The sequence below is a fragment of the Gigantopelta aegis genome, chromosome 5 (genome assembly GCF_016097555.1).
Source record: "Gigantopelta aegis isolate Gae_Host chromosome 5, Gae_host_genome, whole genome shotgun sequence".
Lineage (NCBI taxonomy): Eukaryota > Metazoa > Mollusca > Gastropoda > Neomphalida > Peltospiridae > Gigantopelta > Gigantopelta aegis.
In genome coordinates, this window is record NC_054703.1 from 20,407,990 (window position 1) to 20,428,095 (window position 20,106).

Consider the following 20,106-nt stretch of genomic DNA (forward strand, 5'->3'; position numbering starts at 1 on the left):
CAGACCCACATCAGCTTCTCTACTTCAGGTCGTTTCACCTTCAAAGGCATCGTTAAACCTCAGATTAGTAGAGTTCGCAGAAATTTGATTAACAAACATAATTTCAGTTAAATCCGAAACTGTTCAAGATGTAGAAAAAGAACACCCTTAGGGCAACTGAAGACTATACACCATACATACTTCAGTATAACCAACCACTCTAGATAAGCACTGGCTACTCTAATACTTGTAACACACCCATGTGTAGAGTTCACAACTTACAATAAATGCAGTCGACTTTCAAAAGTCAGCACACCAAAATTGAATGTGATTTAAAAAATGTACAATATCTAATCACCTGAAATTTATGTTAAAAAGTAGTATATAGGACAAAGGTAAAACCAGCTGAGAATTAGAGCAGTTTGTCACAAGTATGATTATTTGGCATGAAGTCGACAGCCTTGTCGCCAATCATTTCCAACTACTTGACCATTCATTAGATGAACATTTTGAAATAATTCCAATTTAACAACTTCCGACACTTGGTTTAAAAGACGAAACAGACCTCTTGAGACTTGAACGAGAGCCCTTCTGGGTTCGTACATTACAGACAAAAGAAAAATACATTTAGAATCAATGTGGAATCTGAATGATCCGTAGAAAGAGATAAAATTATGTTTCCAATAATGTACAATCGACGTAGCGTTGATATTGGTAAATTATGAAGGAGGAATTTTTGAATCTGCAACCTGTTATGAAAAAAACCTATTACAGCACGCCCTGTTATTGCATACAGAAAAAATCCAAGTCTCAGTGATATCTTAGTCTCCACACGACTACCCGTCTGCTTGTAAGCCTCTAACCCAGTCCATTTTTCAGCGGTTCGTTTTTATTATCCCTTTTTCTAAGAATCTTCTAAAAACAAATACATATTATTAGCCAAACAAATTACAAACAAGACTGATCGAAAAACAATAATATTTAAAATATGACAACGGTCAATTTAAAATCAATTTCGAAAGAAAGAAAGAAGTGTTTTATTTAACGACGCACTCAACACATTTTATTTACGGTTATATGGCGTCAGACATATGGTTCAGGACCACACAGATTTTGAGAGGAAACCCGCTGTCGCCACTACATGGGCTACTCTTCCGATTGGCAGCAAGGGATCTTTTATTTGCGCTTCCCACAGGCAGGATAGCACAAACCATGGCCTTTGTTGAACCAGTTATGGATCACTGGTCGGTGCAAGTGGTTTACACCTACCCACTGAGCCTTGCGGAACACTCACTCAGGGTTTGGAGTCGGTATCTGGATTAAAAATCCCATGCCTCAACTGGGATCCGAACCCAGTACCTACCAGCCTGTAGACCGATGGCCTGCCACGACGCCACCGAGGCCGGTAAAATCAATTTCGAATCCCTGGGGCAAAATTGGAAAACAATTATGTTTTGTTTTTAAAAATAATCCTGAACCAGTGCGTTTATTCATTCGTAAATAGATACAAGCGGTGCCAGGTATTCATTTGTCTTCCCAATAACACTATCGGCGAATTCGAAGTAATATTCAAATATCTCTGATGGGTCTGAAGTCACGCAAATATACGAGAAACATATTCCCTTTACACCGGAGGTGAAATTACGTTAACACCGGTTGACCTACAAGTAGGTCAACCTTCACCTTCATCTTTATGTTGGTGCGTTTTAGATTAATATTTCGGACATTTTTAATACTTGTTCAAATATATAGTTATTTTATAATTTTTTAAAGTCCAAATTCCAAATCATATGTCTTATTCTTTAGATTATTGCGACTTTTAAAAAAAGTATTTAAAATTTTTGTTTGTTTGTTTTATTATTGAACTTCAAATTATCATTTACATTGCAGTTACACAACATATTCAGTCACTCCTTTATTTATTGACTTTAAGCCATAAAACGCATAAGTTTACAGTCAAGGATATAAATAAATACACAGTTGAACATTGGTAACACACAATGCACTAATGTACAATGGAAAGTAAGTAAACAATAAAACAATAAAACAATAAATAAATAATTATTATACTTATTATAATAAGTAACTAACTAAGTAAATGAATACAATAACTAAATAGTCTTGTTTCTTAAATGAGTGACTTGATACAGATAAGTTCCTAAATTACGTAACTGCTCAATGTTATTAATAGAAAATAGTTGTATAAATGTATAAACATGGTTTTTTTCCAGTAATAGGGTTAGATGTACAGTAGAACCTAGTGAACTCTAGTATAAAATGGAAATTCCAATACCAAATGAAATTCATCTTCAATATCTTTAGTACAAATTGAACATAATATATTTGCCCATAGAGTATTATTGTGTGTGCTATTTTCAACAGCACGCCTACGTGATCAGAAACGGTATCTCGATCTAGCTTTCCTAAATCGGTCTGGGATGTACTTAGACAAGTAATATTGCGTAGCATAAGTATTAATATAATGTTTGTAATGTGTGCATTTTGTGGAAGTTGAGATTTCACCTCTAATGGTTTGTTGATGTTTGTTTATTACTCTCTGTTTAATAATTGTTAAATGCATTGGGTCTAGCTAAATAACTAAATTCCAATTAGTTCGTGTTCTATATGATATGCCCAGTTTAAATTTTTTTTTAATTTCCAGCACAATCGTGCACACATAAATAAATAAAACATTCAGAATGCAATTATCTGTGTTCATAAGCTATAACGTTAAACACTATTACTTCGTGATGGAAGATGACCGAGTTGGGAATACACCAGTTATATATTGCTCTGTATTCAGAAGTCGTCTGTGTTGTTTTTCACATTCATTATATTAGTTCAAACTATGTCGACGGTTCGAGCCAACGGGATTCAACTATATATACACGTGTATATTCCATTTTATAATTACTGTTTTGTAATAAGCGTCTGGATTGGTTAAAATGCTATCACGTGATCTAAAAAACCAACGTTCATTCTTCCATGGACGTGAAAACTGCACTACCGGAACTACTTTTTATCAATTACGTCAACAACGGAATCCCCGATATCGTCTGCATTGTGAGTGACAGTGACAATTTAAGCTTTAAACTCCGGTTTTGAACTGTGACACATAATGTATATGACAGGCCACAAAAACGAAGCTTCTATTAGAAGTTATAGCAGAGAATGCTCAACAAATCAACAGAGAGACATGAGCGCAGCTCTGTCACATTTGACAAAAACACCAAATCGACAACTTACACGCGCGAAAACACATACGCCTTCGTGCACAATTACGCGACCTGTCCTTTCCGAGAATATCACACAATCACAAACTCCCTCTGAAATTCACACACACAGTAACACTGAAACCACTTCATCCCTTTCAAGTCAGTCTTCACATTTTACTAATTCAACTTTTGACAACTGCAATTTTAATATAGTAATTGATAAATCTTGTAAATAATTTGACGCTCTCCCTTATGTTAGTTCAAAATTTTTACTCTAATGACTGAGTCACATATCCACCAATTCAGGATATAGCGCCCGTACGGGCCCAAATTTCGGGGGAAATTTTCGAAATCTCACGGCCGCCGCAAGGGTGCCATGGCTATCCTGCGGGCGCCTTGATGTTCTTTCCTCGCCGTAGGGTGCATCGGAAGCTTTTAGCGCGGAGTTAAAAGTTCCCGATGTGTCGTAGAAATTTGTATTGGCCGTAAACCCGTAGACACGTTGTATACAGCATCGCACGGGCCCAGTACGGCACCCGCGACATTTGTACGAATGCCGTTCGATTTTGGGACCGAATTTCGGGCCCCTCAAATCATACTGCACCCGCACGATTTCCAAAATCATCGTACAAGTATCTTACGATGTCCATACGAGTCCCTCATGATCCCTGTACGATGTGTAAAAATCGTACGGGTATTTCACGGCTCCCGTCCGACTGTCGTGCGGCGTCCATAGGATTATTCTGCGGTACCCTTGCAGCTTAAAGCTGGCCGCACACTGCCCTTGCGGGCTACGATTTTTGACCGGCGCCTTATTCGCCGGCGTCATTTACAAACGACGCCGGCAAATATCAAATTATTTTGATTTCTGCGGTCATTGCTGCGCCAAGGACCGCCGGCATGAAATCACTGCGACATGGCTACGGCGTTATCCGCACACCAAGGCTTGCGGCTCTGCGATTCGTGGCGTCGATCACAAACCGTAGCAGAGAGAGAGAGAGAGAGAGAGAGAGAGAGAGAGAGAGAGAGAGACAAGGTATTTGTCCCGAGAAAACTGACAATAGTCTTTCGTTTAACTACTCATTTGTAATACACCAAACAATATATAAATTTAAAAGTATTTAACAGAAGCCGTAACGTACAATGTCATGCCAATTACGAAGCTGACATTAACATATTCAGTATCGTACCTCTGCATAATACTGATTCCAAAACAAGTTATTATAGTGATAACCCACGACTCACTGTCAGATGCTTCGTCTACATAGGACAGCTGGCCTTGACCACGATATATGATTCCAACTCAGTATGTAGGAGGACTGTTACTGTATAGAACGCTTCAGTGCAGGCGCCGATAACCTCCATGCAGCTTTTTAAACACAGAGACATGTGAAGAAGTTTGTTTTGTTTAACGACACCACTAGAGCACATTAATTAATCGGCTATTGGGTGTCAAATATTTGGTAATTCTGACTCGTAGTCATCAGAGGAAACGCGCTACATTTTTCTTAATGCAGCAAGGAATCTTTTATATGCACTTTTCAACAGACAGGAAAGCACATACCACGGCCTTTGATCAGTGGTGGTGCACTGGTTGGAACGAGAAGAAAACCCAATCAGCCAAATGGATCCACCGAGGTGGTTCGATCCTGCGACGCAAGCGAACACTAAACCGACTGAGCTAAATCTGGCCCCAGGGACATGTGAATGCACACACGGATGTGCATGGAATTATATTTCAAACAATGAACTAAGTATTTTACAAAAATAGTGATCAAATTATTCTGAGAGTGAAATACCTATACTTCAATGCTATTAATGAATATCACAGCAATTTACAATTTAAAAATAAATCCGCCTATAACTTTGGCTGAGTTTGGTTCATTTGGCTAACACATATAGCTGTTTTCATTTGGCTAACACATATAGCTGTTTTCATTTGGCTAACACATATAGCTTTTTTCATTTGGCTAACACATATAGCTTTTTTCATTTGGCTAACACATATAGCTTTTTTCATTTGGCTAACACATATAGCTTTTTTCATTTGGCTAACACATATAGCTTTTTTCGATTTGCAAGCAGAAGAAGAAGAAGAAGAAGAAGAAGAAGAAGTAGTTTGTTTTGTTTAACAACACCACTAGAGCACATTGATTTATTAATCATCGGCTATTGGATGTCAAACAGTTGGTAATTCTGACCTGTAATCTTAGAGAGGAGACACGCTACATTTTTTTTCGTTAGTAGCAAGGGATATTTATAAGCACCTTCGCACAGACAGGATAGCACATACCACGGCCTTTGATATACCAGTCGTCGTGCACTGGCTCCTTAGATTGAGGCACCATCGCACAGACAGGATAGCACATACCACGGCCTTTGATATACCAGTCGTCGTGCACTGGCTCCTTAGATTGAGGCACCATCGCACAGACAGGATAGCACATACCACGTCCTTTGATATACCAGTCGTCGTGCACTGGCTCCTTAGATTGAGGCACCATCGCACAGACAGGATAGCACATACCACGTCCTTTGATATACCAGTCGTCGTGCACTGGCTCCTTAGATTGCGGCACCATCGCACAGACAGGATAGCACATACCACGGCCTTTGGTATACCAGTCGTCGTGCACTGGCTCCTTAGATTGAGGCACCATCGCACAGACAGGATAGCACATACCACGGCCTTTGATATACCAGTCGTCGTGCACTGGCTCCTTAGATTGAGGCACCATCGCACAGACAGGATAGCACATACCACGTCCTTTGATATACCAGTCGTCGTGCACTGGCTCCTTAGATTGAGGCACCATCGCACAGACAGGATAGCACATACCACGGCCTTTGATATACCAGTCGTCGTGCACTGGCTCCTTAGATTGAGGCACCATCGCACAGACAGGATAGCACATACCACGGCCTTTGATATACCAGTCGTCGTGCACTGGCTCCTTAGATTGAGGCACCATCGCACAGACAGGATAGCACATACCACGTCCTTTGATATACCAGTCGTCGTGCACTGGCTCCTTAGATTGAGGCACCATCGCACAGACAGGATAGCACATACCACAGCCTTTGATATACCAGTCGTCGTGCACTGGCTCCTTAGATTGCGGCACCATCGCACAGACAGGATAGCACATACCACGGCCTTTGATATACCAGTCGTCGTGCACTGGCTCCTTAGATTGCGGCACCATCGCACAGACAGGATAGCACATACCACGGCCTTTGATATACCAGTCGTCGTGCACTGGCTCCTTAGATTGAGGCACCATCGCACAGACAGGATAGCACATACCACGTCCTTTGATATACCAGTCGTCGTGCACTGGCTCCTTAGATTGAGGCACCATCGCACAGACAGGATAGCACATACCACGGCCTTTGATATACCAGTCGTCGTGCACTGGCTCCTTAGATTGAGGCACCATCGCACAGACAGGATAGCACATACCACGTCCTTTGATATACCAGTCGTCGTGCACTGGCTCCTTAGATTGAGGCACCATCGCACAGACAGGATAGCACATACCACGTCCTTTGATATACCAGTCGTCGTGCACTGGCTCCTTAGATTGAGGCACCATCGCACAGACAGGATAGCACATACCACGGCCTTTGATATACCAGTCGTCGTGCACTGGCTCCTTAGATTGAGGCACCATCGCACAGACAGGATAGCACATACCACGTCCTTTGATATACCAGTCGTCGTGCACTGGCTCCTTAGATTGAGGCACCATCGCACAGACAGGATAGCACATACCACGGCCTTTGATATACCAGTCGTCGTGCACTGGCTCCTTAGATTGCGGCACCATCGCACAGACAGGATAGCACATACCACGGCCTTTGATATACCAGTCGTCGTGCACTGGCTCCTTAGATTGCGGCACCATCGCACAGACAGGATAGCACATACCACGGCCTTTGATATACCAGTCGTCGTGCACTGGCTCCTTAGATTGAGGCACCATCGCACAGACAGGATAGCACATACCACGTCCTTTGATATACCAGTCGTCGTGCACTGGCTCCTTAGATTGAGGCACCATCGCACAGACAGGATAGCACATACCACGGCCTTTGATATACCAGTCGTCGTGCACTGGCTCCTTAGATTGAGGCACCATCGCACAGACAGGATAGCACATACCACGTCCTTTGATATACCAGTCGTCGTGCACTGGCTCCTTAGATTGAGGCACCATCGCACAGACAGGATAGCACATACCACGGCCTTTGATATACCAGTCGTCGTGCACTGGCTCCTTAGATTGAAGCACTTTCCCACATACAGGATAGCACATACCACGTCCTTTGATATACCAGTCGTCGTGCACTGGCTCCTTAGATTGAGGCACCATCGCACAGACAGGATAGCACATACCACGTCCTTTGATATACCAGTCGTCGTGCACTGGCTCCTTAGATTGAGGCACCATCGCACAGACAGGATAGCACATACCACGGCCTTTGATATACCAGTCGTCGTGCACTGGCTCCTTAGATTGAGGCACCATCGCACAGACAGGATAGCACATACCACGGCCTTTGATATACCAGTCGTCGTGCACTGGCTCCTTAGATTGAGGCACCATCGCACAGACAGGATAGCACATACCACGGCCTTTGATATACCAGTCGTCGTGCACTGGCTCCTTAGATTGCGGCACCATCGCACAGACAGGATAGCACATACCACGGCCTTTGATATACCAGTCGTCGTGCACTGGCTCCTTAGATTGAGGCACCATCGCACAGACAGGATAGCACATACCACGGCCTTTGATATACCAGTCGTCGTGCACTGGCTCCTTAGATTGCGGCACCATCGCACAGACAGGATAGCACATACCACGGCCTTTGATATACCAGTCGTCGTGCACTGGCTCCTTAGATTGAGGCACCATCGCACAGACAGGATAGCACATACCACGTCCTTTGATATACCAGTCGTCGTGCACTGGCTCCTTAGATTGAGGCACCATCGCACAGACAGGATAGCACATACCACGGCCTTTGATATACCAGTCGTCGTGCACTGGCTCCTTAGATTGAAGCACTTTCCCACAGACAGGATAGCACATACCACGTCCTTTGATATACCAGTCGTCGTGCACTGGCTCCTTAGATTGAGGCACCATCGCACAGACAGGATAGCACATACCACGTCCTTTGATATACCAGTCGTCGTGCACTGGCTCCTTAGATTGAGGCACCATCGCACAGACAGGATAGCACATACCACGGCCTTTGATATACCAGTCGTCGTGCACTGGCTCCTTAGATTGAGGCACCATCGCACAGACAGGATAGCACATACCACGTCCTTTGATATACCAGTCGTCGTGCACTGGCTCCTTAGATTGAGGCACCATCGCACAGACAGGATAGCACATACCACGTCCTTTGATATACCAGTCGTCGTGCACTGGCTCCTTAGATTGAGGCACCATCGCACAGACAGGATAGCACATACCACGGCCTTTGGTATACCAGGTGTGGTGCACTGGCTGGAACGAGAGATAGCCCAATGGGTCCACTAACGGGGATCGATCCCAGACCGACCGCGCACCAAGCGAGCGCGTTGCCACTGGGCTACGTCTCGCCCAACAATTAGGAACATGTCTCTTCTGTATTTTTTAAACTGTGTTTTTTTTTTCTTGTTTAAAAAAGAAAGAAAAAAATAACAATTTTTATTTTTATACTTTTTTGTTTTCATAGTGTGTATTCTTAGTGCAGTGATCATCATTAGGTCTGGCTGGATCTAAATGACCTTGGGAATTGTGAGGTCATTAGTAGTCCGGCAGAGAAATGGGCTTCTAGATTATGGTAGCCACGGCTAGTGATATTCAATGTTGGGCTAGTAAATAACTACTACTGCCATGCCCAACGGCTAGTGAAAAATAAAGATGTCAAATGTTGCAGTTAAGTCAATTTTGTAAATATAAATATCCTGCCCATCCCACAATGTTAGTGTTTTAAGCTCTATCTCCCCCTTTAGGTGACATATCTGATTATTACTATTATTTAGTAAAATTGTATTAAATTGAAGTAAAGTAGGGCTAATGAATTTTTAATCGTGGCTAGTAAATGTTTAAAATCACTGATCTCACGGCTAGTGGATTTTATAACAATTCCAGAAACCCTGCTTTTCTTAAAGGTCCACGTTTATCAAAAACGTAATTCACTATTGTATGGTATCTACGTATACCTTTTACAATATATACTCTTCAAAAGAAGAAACGCAAAACCACATTGTCGTAACATTTGGAGAATTGATTTAATTATTGAATGGTGAGTCCGATAATTACCAAATGTTGCAGGATTGTTCACAAATCACTCTAGTCCATTGTGAGTAAGTGATAGGACACACCACCAAGGTCAAGGTCATCTGGAGTCAATACCGGGTGTGGCCTCCGCGTGTGTTGACAACTGCCTGGCACCGCCTGCCCATTGAAGCAACCAGAGTACGGATGACGTCCCGGGGGATGGTGGCCCACTCGGCCTGCAAGGCTGCTGCCAGCTTGGGCAGGGTCTGGGGCTGTGGTTGTCGCTGTCGGAGGCGTCGGTCCAACTCGTCCCATAGATGCTCAATTTGGGTTCAAATCCGGTGATATCGATGGCCAAGGAAGGACATTAATGTTGTTGTTCTGTAGGAAAGCCGTTGTGAGACGTGCTGTGTGAGGCCTGGCGTTGTCATGTTGGAACACTGCGTTGGCGTTGGCCATAACTGGAACGATGTGTGGCCGGAGGATCTGGTCAATTTAGCCCTGTGCATTCAGGTTGCCCTGCACGTGGACCAGGTCAGTTCTGCCAGTGTGTGATATGGCTGCCCACACCATGACACTACCCCCGCCGAATCTGTCCACTTCCTGCACGCAGTTTGCCGCATAACGTTCACCACGACGCCTATACACGCGACATCTTCCATCATGACGTCGGAGCAGAAATCGGGACTCGTCACTGAACCACACCTGTCTCCATCGCAGTTGAGGCCATTGTCGATGAATCTGGCACCACTGCAGTCGGAGTCGACGGTGTTGTGGTGTTAAGATGACACCTCGAACTGGACGTCTGGCACGAATTCCTACCTCACGTAGGCGGTTCCGTACGGTCTGGTCGGATATCCTGCGCAAACCTGGTATTGCTGCGGCTGTGGAGGTGGCAGTAGTCAATCGTTCCCGAAGGTGGCGTACCCGGATGTAGCGGTCCTGCCCGGGGGTAGTGACCCGTGGTCGACCGGATCTAGGGAGGTCACGTGTTGATCCATGTTGCTGGTAACGGTCCCACAGTCTGGAGATGGTGCTTGGGGACACATGGAATGCCCTGGCAACGGCCGTTCTGGATTCGCCTGCGTCTAGTCGGCCGATGGCATTGTTTCTCTGCGGTTCACTGAGACGTGGCATGTCCTGGATTGTCAACTGTCGGCCAGATACAGAGGCCAGGCAAGCGAACACCCTGCACTTTTATACTGTCGGTGTTCATGTTGCACGTGCAGACAACGCACGTGCAGTGGTGACATGGTTTGCACGTGGCTGCGTTTTTGCGAATATTCACATTTTGGAACTTTATTGTACAGTAGCTGCGTTTTATCGAATGTAACCGTGGGAATGTGTTTGGGACATGCAATGACCTTATATTCACAAAGCATGAACCGGTAGGAAACATAAAATCGGAGTTATAACCCATTTGTACCCTTTTGCGTTTCTTTTTTTGAAGAGTATATATAATGTATCAATAAAATCAATAAAGAATTTTTTTACCCTTTTTTAATATATTCGCAATAAAAAGTCGCGTTTTGCCCATCGCTTGCCAAAACGCCTGTCGACTCCAAGACCTAAATCACGTGACCCTGTGACGCGCTAACCGGCATAACATGAAAGCGTGGGGAGAATACCAGAGCAGGGGCGGCAGTGTAAAATATAGTGGTACGGCTCGAGGTTGCCAGACTCTTCTTTCAAATTAGTTGAGAAGGACATTTTCACAGATACAACAAATATAACCCACAAAAGTGCCTCTTTGAAAAGTGTTACGGCCATGCACCGCCCCTGCAGTGGCGTAGGGAAGGGACCCACGGGAACACGCCCACACCCCCAACCCATCAAACGCTTTAAAAAAAAAAAACGATTACATTTTATAAAATCAAACATAACATGTATATACACAGTGTGGGTTGCCCCCCCCCCCCCCCCCATCCCAATATAATCCTGCCTACGCCAGTGGAGGGTACCAAGCCTAGAACGATAAATATATATATACACACACACATACACAAAGTTTTTATATATAAACACACACGCACGTACACAGTTTGTCTGTGTGTGTATGTGTGTGTGTGTGTGTGTGTGTGTGTATCTCTCTCTCTCTCTCTCTCTCTCTCTCTCTCTCTCTCTCTCTCTCTATATATATATATATATATGTATGTATGTATGTATGTGTGTGTGTGTGTGTGTGTGTGTGTGTGTGTGTGTGTGTGTGTGTGTGTGTGTGCTACTAATGATAAAATGTAGCGGGTTTTCTCTCTAACACTGATAAAATTACCAAATATTTGACATCCAGTAGCCGATGATTAATGAATCAATGTGCTCTAGTGGTGTCGTTACACAAAACAAACTTCTGGTTTTTTTTTTGTGATTGTCGAGCACTTGTGGTTTTGAGACGGCCCCTGAAAGACGGAATGGCTGAGAGGGCGATCATGTGACGCAACGGAACGATATAGGTCGGCGAACTTAGAATTCTGCTGTCCGGAGTTTGCCGTAGCTTAGCTGAATGTGGGTGCTGTCGGGTTTCTTTCTGTAGCGTGTGTATTAGTGATTATTATCTGAATTTCTTTTAATCAATTAACTCGAAAATGATCGATGTAAAGGTATTTCACGTCAAACATAGGATTGTTGTGGTATTAGAGCGGAAATCTTTGCCAACTTTTTGGTTGTCGGGAATTGCCAAAAAAATACATAGCTTGGTCTCTGACTGTAATGAGAGCGTATTTATGTCCATATGTCCGTCTAGCTCTCTTACAGTCAGAGTACTCGGGCTATCGGTTAAAGTGCTCGCCTGTAGCGGTCTCAGTGGTGTCGTGGTCAGGCCATCGGACATAAGGCTGGTAGGTACAAGATTCGCAGCCCGGTACCGGCTCCCACCCAGAGCGAGTTTTAACGACTTAATGATTAGGTTTAAGGCCACTACACCCTCTTCTCTCTCATTAACAACTAACAACTAACCCACTGTCCTAGACAGACAGCCCAGATAGTTGAGGTGTGTGCCCAGGACAGCGTGCTTGAACCTTAATTGGACATAATCACGGAAATATGTTGACATGAAATGAAATGTTCGCCTACGGTGCTTGCGTCACAGGATCGAAACACCTCGGTGAATCCATTCCACTGATTGGGTTTTTCTCGTTCCAACCAGTGCACCACAACAGATCAAAGGCCGTGGTATGTGCTTTCCTGTCTGTGGGAAAGTGCATATAAAAGATCCCTTGCTACTAACGGAAAATATAAAGGGTTTCCTCTCTAAGACTATATATCAAATTTACCAAATGTTTGACATCCAATAGCCGATGATTAATTAATCAATGTTCTCTAGTGGTGTCGTAAAACAAAACAAACTTCATATTATCATTGATTATATATAATTTGTATTATTAGGGATGTATATATAATTCGTATTATCAGGGTTATACATAATTCGTATTATCATGGGTGTATATATAATTCGTATTATCAGGGATGTATATATAATTCGTATTATCAGGCATGTATATATATTTCGTATTATCATGGATGTATATATAATTCGTATTATCACGAATGTATATGTGATTCGTATTATCGGGGATGTATATGTAATTCGTATTATCAGGGATGTCTATATAATTCGTATTATCAGGAATGTATATGTAATTCGTATTATCAGGGATGTCTATATAATTCGTATTATCAGGGATGTATATGTAATTCGTATTATCGGGGATGTCTATATAATTCGTATTATCAGGGATGTATATATAATTCGTATTATCAGGGATGTATATGTAATTCGTATTATCAGGGATGTATATATAATTCGTATTATCAGGAATGTATATATATACTTCGTATTATCAGGAATGTATAAAAAATTCGTATTATCAGGGATGTATACATATTTCGTATTATTAGGGATGTATACATATTTCGTATTATCAGGGATGTATATATAATTCGTATTATCAAGGATTATATCTAATTCGTATTATCAGGGATTATGCCTGGAATGTCCAGTTAATATGTGTATTGTCTTATTCACTCAGGATTATACGTATTCCCTGGAAATGTTCCATCGATAATTGAAGACTAATCAATTATAGTATCTTTTATTATCACAACTATCAAAAAAAAAAAAAAAAAGTAAAAAAATAATAATATCGAAACATCTTTATCAACCATAATACAGAAAGCCCCACATAACATGAAGTAAGCTAATGATGCTGTTTGCTGAGACCTGAGGGCACGTCCAGACGCAATCTCTTATGACGTCACACACATTCAATTTGTATGGCGTTGTCATGACATTAGTGTCACAGATTCTATTAGACTCAAGTCTAGACTAAACGTTCTATAAGCACCAGGCTAGATAGAAAGACGAGCCAAGACTAACCATATTTATTACAAGATAGAACATGTTACATTATTATGTAACGGGTAATGACACTGGGATGGATATCATTTTGTACTTATCTGTCCAGAAATTGGAAGGAAGGAAGGAAATGTTTTATTTAACGACGCACTCAACACATTTTATTTACGGTTATATGGCGTCGGACATATGGTTAAGGACCACACATATATTGAGAGAGAGGAAACCCGCTGTCGCCACTTCATGGGCTACTCTTTTCGATTAGCAGCAAGGGATCTTTTATATGCACCATCCCACAGACAGGATAACACATACCACGGCCTTTGATATACCAGTCGTGGTGCACTAGATGGAGCGAGAAATGGCCCAATGGGTCCACCGATGGGGATCGATCCCAGACCGACCGCGCATCAAGAGAACGCTTAACCACTGGTCTACGTCCTGCCCCCGTCCAGAAATTGATACAATATCTAAGTTTCAAGTATGAAATAACTAAGGTGCAGGTATTAAATATAATAACGGAAGTTGTCAAAGATTATACGTATACACTTTTTCGTATCTTTAATCGTCGGAGAGTTCCGGACGGGACAAAAAGAAGACGCTTATATGGCCTCAGACTAGAGTTATCCACCCATTTGGTTGTCCAAAATACGGAAGTTAATGCGAGAAAATATAGTTTTCTTGTGATGTGATTAATGGCTGGGGAGCTGCTTAGTATACTGGATTGTTACACTGGGTTTGACAGGTGAGAGGATGCAGTTAGTGAATATGTGCACTTGGTTTACACTGGATACTGCATAATGTCCCCCAGAGCACATTGAAGTCATGCAAAATTTGTGTAAAATGCAGAGAAATGGGTGTGATTCGGTCCCTTAGCCCACGTGTGTTTGTTTACATTGATATAACGCGGAAAAGAGCTGGACAACAGATGTCGTCCTTTCGAGTGTTCAATGGGCCCAGGCAGGTAATGTTTCCCGTGAAATGCTAATGGCCTGGTGAAATTAATAAAAGTGCTACAGCCACTGGGGCTACATGAGAATACATAGTGAAATTAATTGTGGTCTGAGGCCATATGAACCAGCCGTGGTAAATATATAAATAAAAGTAAAGTTTGTTTTGTTTAACGACACCAATAGATCACCCTGATTTATTAATCATTGGCTTTTGGTAATTTTGACACATAGTCTTAGTAGCAAGGTATCTTTTATATGCACCATCCCACAGACAGGATAGCATATACCACGGTCTTTGAATACCAGTCGTGGCGCACTGGCTTGAACGAGAAATAGCCCAAATGTGCCACTGGCAGGGATCGATCCTAGTCCGACCGCGCATCAACCGAGCGCTTTACAACTGGTCTACGTCCTGCCCTCATAAATAAAAGAGCAATACTTCATAACTATTAGCTTGCTTGAGGTCGCAGGATCGAACCACCCTGGTGGATCCATTCAACTGATTGGTGTTTTTTCGTTCCAACCAGTGCATCACAACTGGTCAAAGGTCGTGGTATGTGCTTTCCTGTCTGTGGGAAAATGCATATAAAAGATTCCTTGCTGCTAATGGGAAAGTGTAGAAGGTTTCCTCTTATGACCACGAGTCAGAATTATCAAATGTTTGACATCCAACAGCCGATGATTAATTAATGTACTCTAGTGGTGTCGTTAAACAAATCAAACTTTTCATGACTCACCTTTTTGCCGTATACTATGGAACCTGTTCTGTGTTAAATCTGTCGTTAACTCGTCTTTCCCCGACTTGATTAAACTGTTTATACTCCTCAGTATACCAATAACCCGGTCGTCTGTCCGTCTGTCTGTCGGTTGACTTACTTGCTGCTGGACATCTGAAAATAGTAAAAAAAGAGGCATCAATAGCTGACACTGATTTAGGCGACGTTTAAGACGCCTGCCCTCTATTTGTGGTCACATTTCTAATTTTGCCTTATTGTGTATAAAGTAATTAAAAAATCTGTTTTGTTTAACGACACCACTAGAGCACATTGATTAGTCAATCATCGGCTATTGGATGTCAAACCTTTGGTAATTCTGAAAACGTAGTCATCAGAGGAAACCCGCTACATTTTTACTAATGAAGCTAGGGATCTTTTGTATGCATTTTTCCCACAGACATGATAGCACATACCACGTCTTTTGATATACTAGTTGTGGTGCACTGGCTGGAACGAGAAATAGCCCAATGGGCCCACCGACAGGGATCAATCCCAGACCGATCACGCATTAAGCGAGCGTTTTACCACTGGGCTACGTCCCGTCAATATAAGGTAATTGAAAAAAGAAAGAAATGTTTTATTTAACGACGCACTCAACACATTTTATTTACGGTTATATGGCGTCAGACATATGGTTAACAACCACACAGATTTTGAGAGGAAACCCGCTGTCGCCACTACATGGGCTACTCTTCCGATTAGCAGCAAGGGATCTTTTATTTGCGCTTCCCACAGGCAGGATAGCACAAACCATGGCCTTTGTTGAACCAGTTATGGATCACTGGTCGGTGCAAGTGGTTTACACCTACCCATTGAGTCTTGCGGAGCACTCACTCAGGGTTTGGAGTCGGTATCTGGATTAAAAATCCCATGCCTCGACTGGGATCCGAACCCAGTACCTACCAGCCTGTAGACCGATGACCTAACCACGACGCCACCGAGGCCGGTCTATTATTAATTTCAAGTATTTTTGTTTATTTCACATGTCATTTTAACAATATTAATTGATTTACGTTGGGTTTTCAGGCGTTCAAAAGTGCAGTTTCATATCTCGCCTACACGTTAGGGGTGGGGTGGGGGGAGGAGGGGGTAATAAACAGAATCAAGGCATTGTGATACAGAATTTCTTCAACTAAATTTATAATAAAGCCAGGCTCACTCTATCAACTTACGACGGGTGCGCTCAGATTAACAATTAGGAGCTGTATACGACGAGAATCGAGTTGTAAGAAGCTCAGACTAGCAACTGGACAGTCGTAGAAGTCGAGAGATCGGCGAATTGGCCATCTCCGGAGTCAGCATAAAATGACATTGTTTTGCTCTTGTTTGTTGGGGGTGGGGGGGGGGGGGGGGGGGGGTGGGTACAGGGCTACCCGCTAGTTATAATTGTGTACCTTAAGACAGGACAACACACACCAATGCTTTTGATATACTAGTTATAGAGCATTCGTAATGTTTACAACACTAGACACATGCTAATTAAAATCTAATGTTTTAAAATATTTGTGGTAGACTCCAGAAACTGTAAATATTTGACTGATTCAGAGTATGAAAACCGAAAGAAAAATAGTCTTTTTGTAGTGGTGGTGTGCGAACTACAATATCGTATGTAGAAGGGAGAGAAAGAGAGGTAGAGGTAGAGAGAGAGAGAGAGAGAGAGAGAGAGAGAGAGAGAGAGAGAGAGAGAGAGAGAGAGAGAGAGAGAGAGAGAGAGAGAGAGAGAGAGAGAGAGAGAGGGAGGGATAGGGAGCGGGAGAGATGGAGAGTGGGAGGGGGAGAGGGAGGGGTAGAGGGATAGAGCTCATCTGTTAGCGGAGAGATTCTGAGAGTAGATGATAGAGCGAGAGAGATAGATAGAGAGAGAGACGATCGAGAGAGATATAGATACATCTAGCGAGAGATAGAGACCAGACAGACACAGCAGACAGTCCCAGACATACAGATAGAGGACAGAGACAGACAACCCGGAGATGAGATAGAGAGAGAGAGATAGAGAGCTGCGTAGAAGATAGAGAGAAGAGAGAGAGCTGATAGAGCAGAGTAGAGAGAGAGAGATGAGTATATTGAGATATGGGGAGATGGGATAGGGAGAGAGGTTTGGTAGACTCGATGCTATAGAGAGAGAGAGAGAGATCTAGAGAGAGCGATGTCGATAGAGAGAGCGAGATAGTGAGAGCGAAAGATAGGGAAACATATAGATACAGACAGACGGAGAGAGAGAGAGAGAGAGAGAGAAGAGAGCTGAGAGTATAGAGATAGAGAGATATATATAGTGAGAGAGAGATCTAGATGACGGGACAGAGATATAGACAGACAAACTGAGAGAAGAGAGATGAGATAGAGAGATAGAGAGAGAAGAGAGAGATAGAGAGCGATAGATAATATTAGAGATTATAGAGAGATAGCGAGAGGATATATAGAGAGAGGAGAGGTGGGAAACAGATCGAGGATAGACAGACGGATATGAAGATATAGAGAGAGAAGATAGATGAGAGAGAGATATAGATATATAGATTGAGAGAGCGAGATATTAAAATGACATAGACTATGTAGAATACGGTAGAGATTCTGAGAGAAAATGATGATGATTATGAAAAAAATAATAAAGTAATTATTGAAAAATATATATAGACCCCCCCATTAGAATACATAAATAACATTTTTTTAATTCATATTGACTTTTATGCGAACAATAAAAATAATCATACGTTGTATAGAACTATTATGCAAAGCACCGATATTAAATTTCGAATTAATTCCGCACAAAACAACACGTACAGATCGGTTTCACAAAAAAACATTAATAGTTGAATGTTTTTGTGCGCGGTATTATTTACCAACCAGCTGAGCCGCAATGTTTAAATTAATTTCTCGAGTGGTTTGGACTTGCAAATATATCGAGTGACTTCTGGACTATGGCATGGCTTGTCCAGAGTTGAATACCCGAAGAAAAAAAACCTGTTATTAGATATGTGTTCTCAATGAAATTAAAAAGCGCAAAAAATTGATTGATGGGGGAAAAGGAAGGAAAAATCCTGTAAAGGAATAAAAAACCTGTTTGATATAACGTGTTATATTAGTGTAATGTATAGTGGTGAGTATTAAAACGAATACTATACAGGTGTCCGTTGGGTACCAACACACGTCCGGATAACGTTAAGCACCCGCTGGGGAAAAACAAAACTGTCACGCTACCGAGAATGTAATTTTTTGTGATCATTGACGAATCAAGAGAGGGTAGGGTGTGGGCGGTGGTGTCACTGGGGTTAGGTTAGGTTTAGTGTTAGGGTTAGTTTTAGGGTTAGTGTTAGTGTTAGTGTTAGGGTTAGTTTTAGGGTTAGTGTTAGGGTTAGTTTTAGGGTTAGGGTTAGTGTTAGGGTTAGTGTTAGTGTTAGGGTTAGTGTTAGGGTTAGTTTTAGGGTTCTTATTTATTTCAGTGTCCTTGTTCACAAATGAAAGATCAGCGTATCTAAACAAATATTACCACAACAGACCTTACACCTTCAAATTCTATTAGCTATTTAATTCTACAGTTATCAACCGTTACAAAGAAATTATGTAGGCCCAATGTGATTAACACTGCTTTTAAACCCATGTATATATTATAATTATCTACAATACATATACCATGTCTACAGTGTACTTTTAAAAATTATTCTTATATAATAATTATACCCACATAAGTAATTAGTATATACTATGATTTGTTTATAGTACACTGCAGCTGTTAATATATATATATATATATATATATATATATATATATATATATATATATATATATATATATCTATATAGTAGTCGTTTTCGAGTTGAAAGACGCTATTTTATAGAGTGCTCAACCATGTGGGAGCCAGATACATCGTTAAAAGTGTATGTTTATCTCTACATGACAGGCTTGTTTCGTGAGAGAGTTGAATTGCTCTCACTCATCAGATGTAGATTTAATTACACCGTCAACGGAAAGCTGAGTTCATTCTTGGAGTTTAGTGTGCTGGTTTCAGGTTTATACATTATGAACAGTTTTTCCTTCAGGAAGTTAACTCGTAACAGCATGTCGACACAGACGCAAATACCTTCAGCGCGCATACCACACATCACCTATAGACCTGCATAGTGACGTAACCTCGACGTCACAGAGTCCATTACGTCATCAGCTTTCCGTTGACGGTGTAATTGACCCTTCCGTACGGCGTGATTGACAACCGCTCTGGACCAATCTTGTTTCGCGGTTTAAAAACCGCGGGCCCAAATTTGCTTGGACGCCATTAGGTTAGACAACATACTTTTTTTCGATGTGTAACGTTTTTGTATAGTTAGCATTAAAATTAGTTAAAATAATTGTCTCCTCCAACTGAATTATAATCATAGTAAACATATACTTCTGCTGACAAGTGTTAATAGCGATGACAACCATGCGGAGCCTACGATTGACGTAAAATCAGTGTTTTCCTGCGAAACAGTCACATGGTATTGAAAGTGAAGTTTTGCCGAATCCATCAAAATTCAACTGATATATAAATTCTACGAAGGTAAGATTTTAAGAAT

General features: G+C 42.0%; 1 protein-coding gene across 1 annotated transcript in view; it reads right to left on the reverse strand.

Moving 5' to 3' along the window:
• Positions 1-20,106, reverse strand: part of LOC121373330 — a 61,670-nt gene that overhangs the window by 7,378 nt on the left and 34,186 nt on the right. Inside the window, exon 2 of the mRNA XM_041499900.1 lies at positions 15,520-15,672. Within this exon, the coding sequence (XP_041355834.1) occupies positions 15,520-15,672 (153 nt within the window). The remainder of the gene's footprint in view (positions 1-15,519; positions 15,673-20,106) is intronic.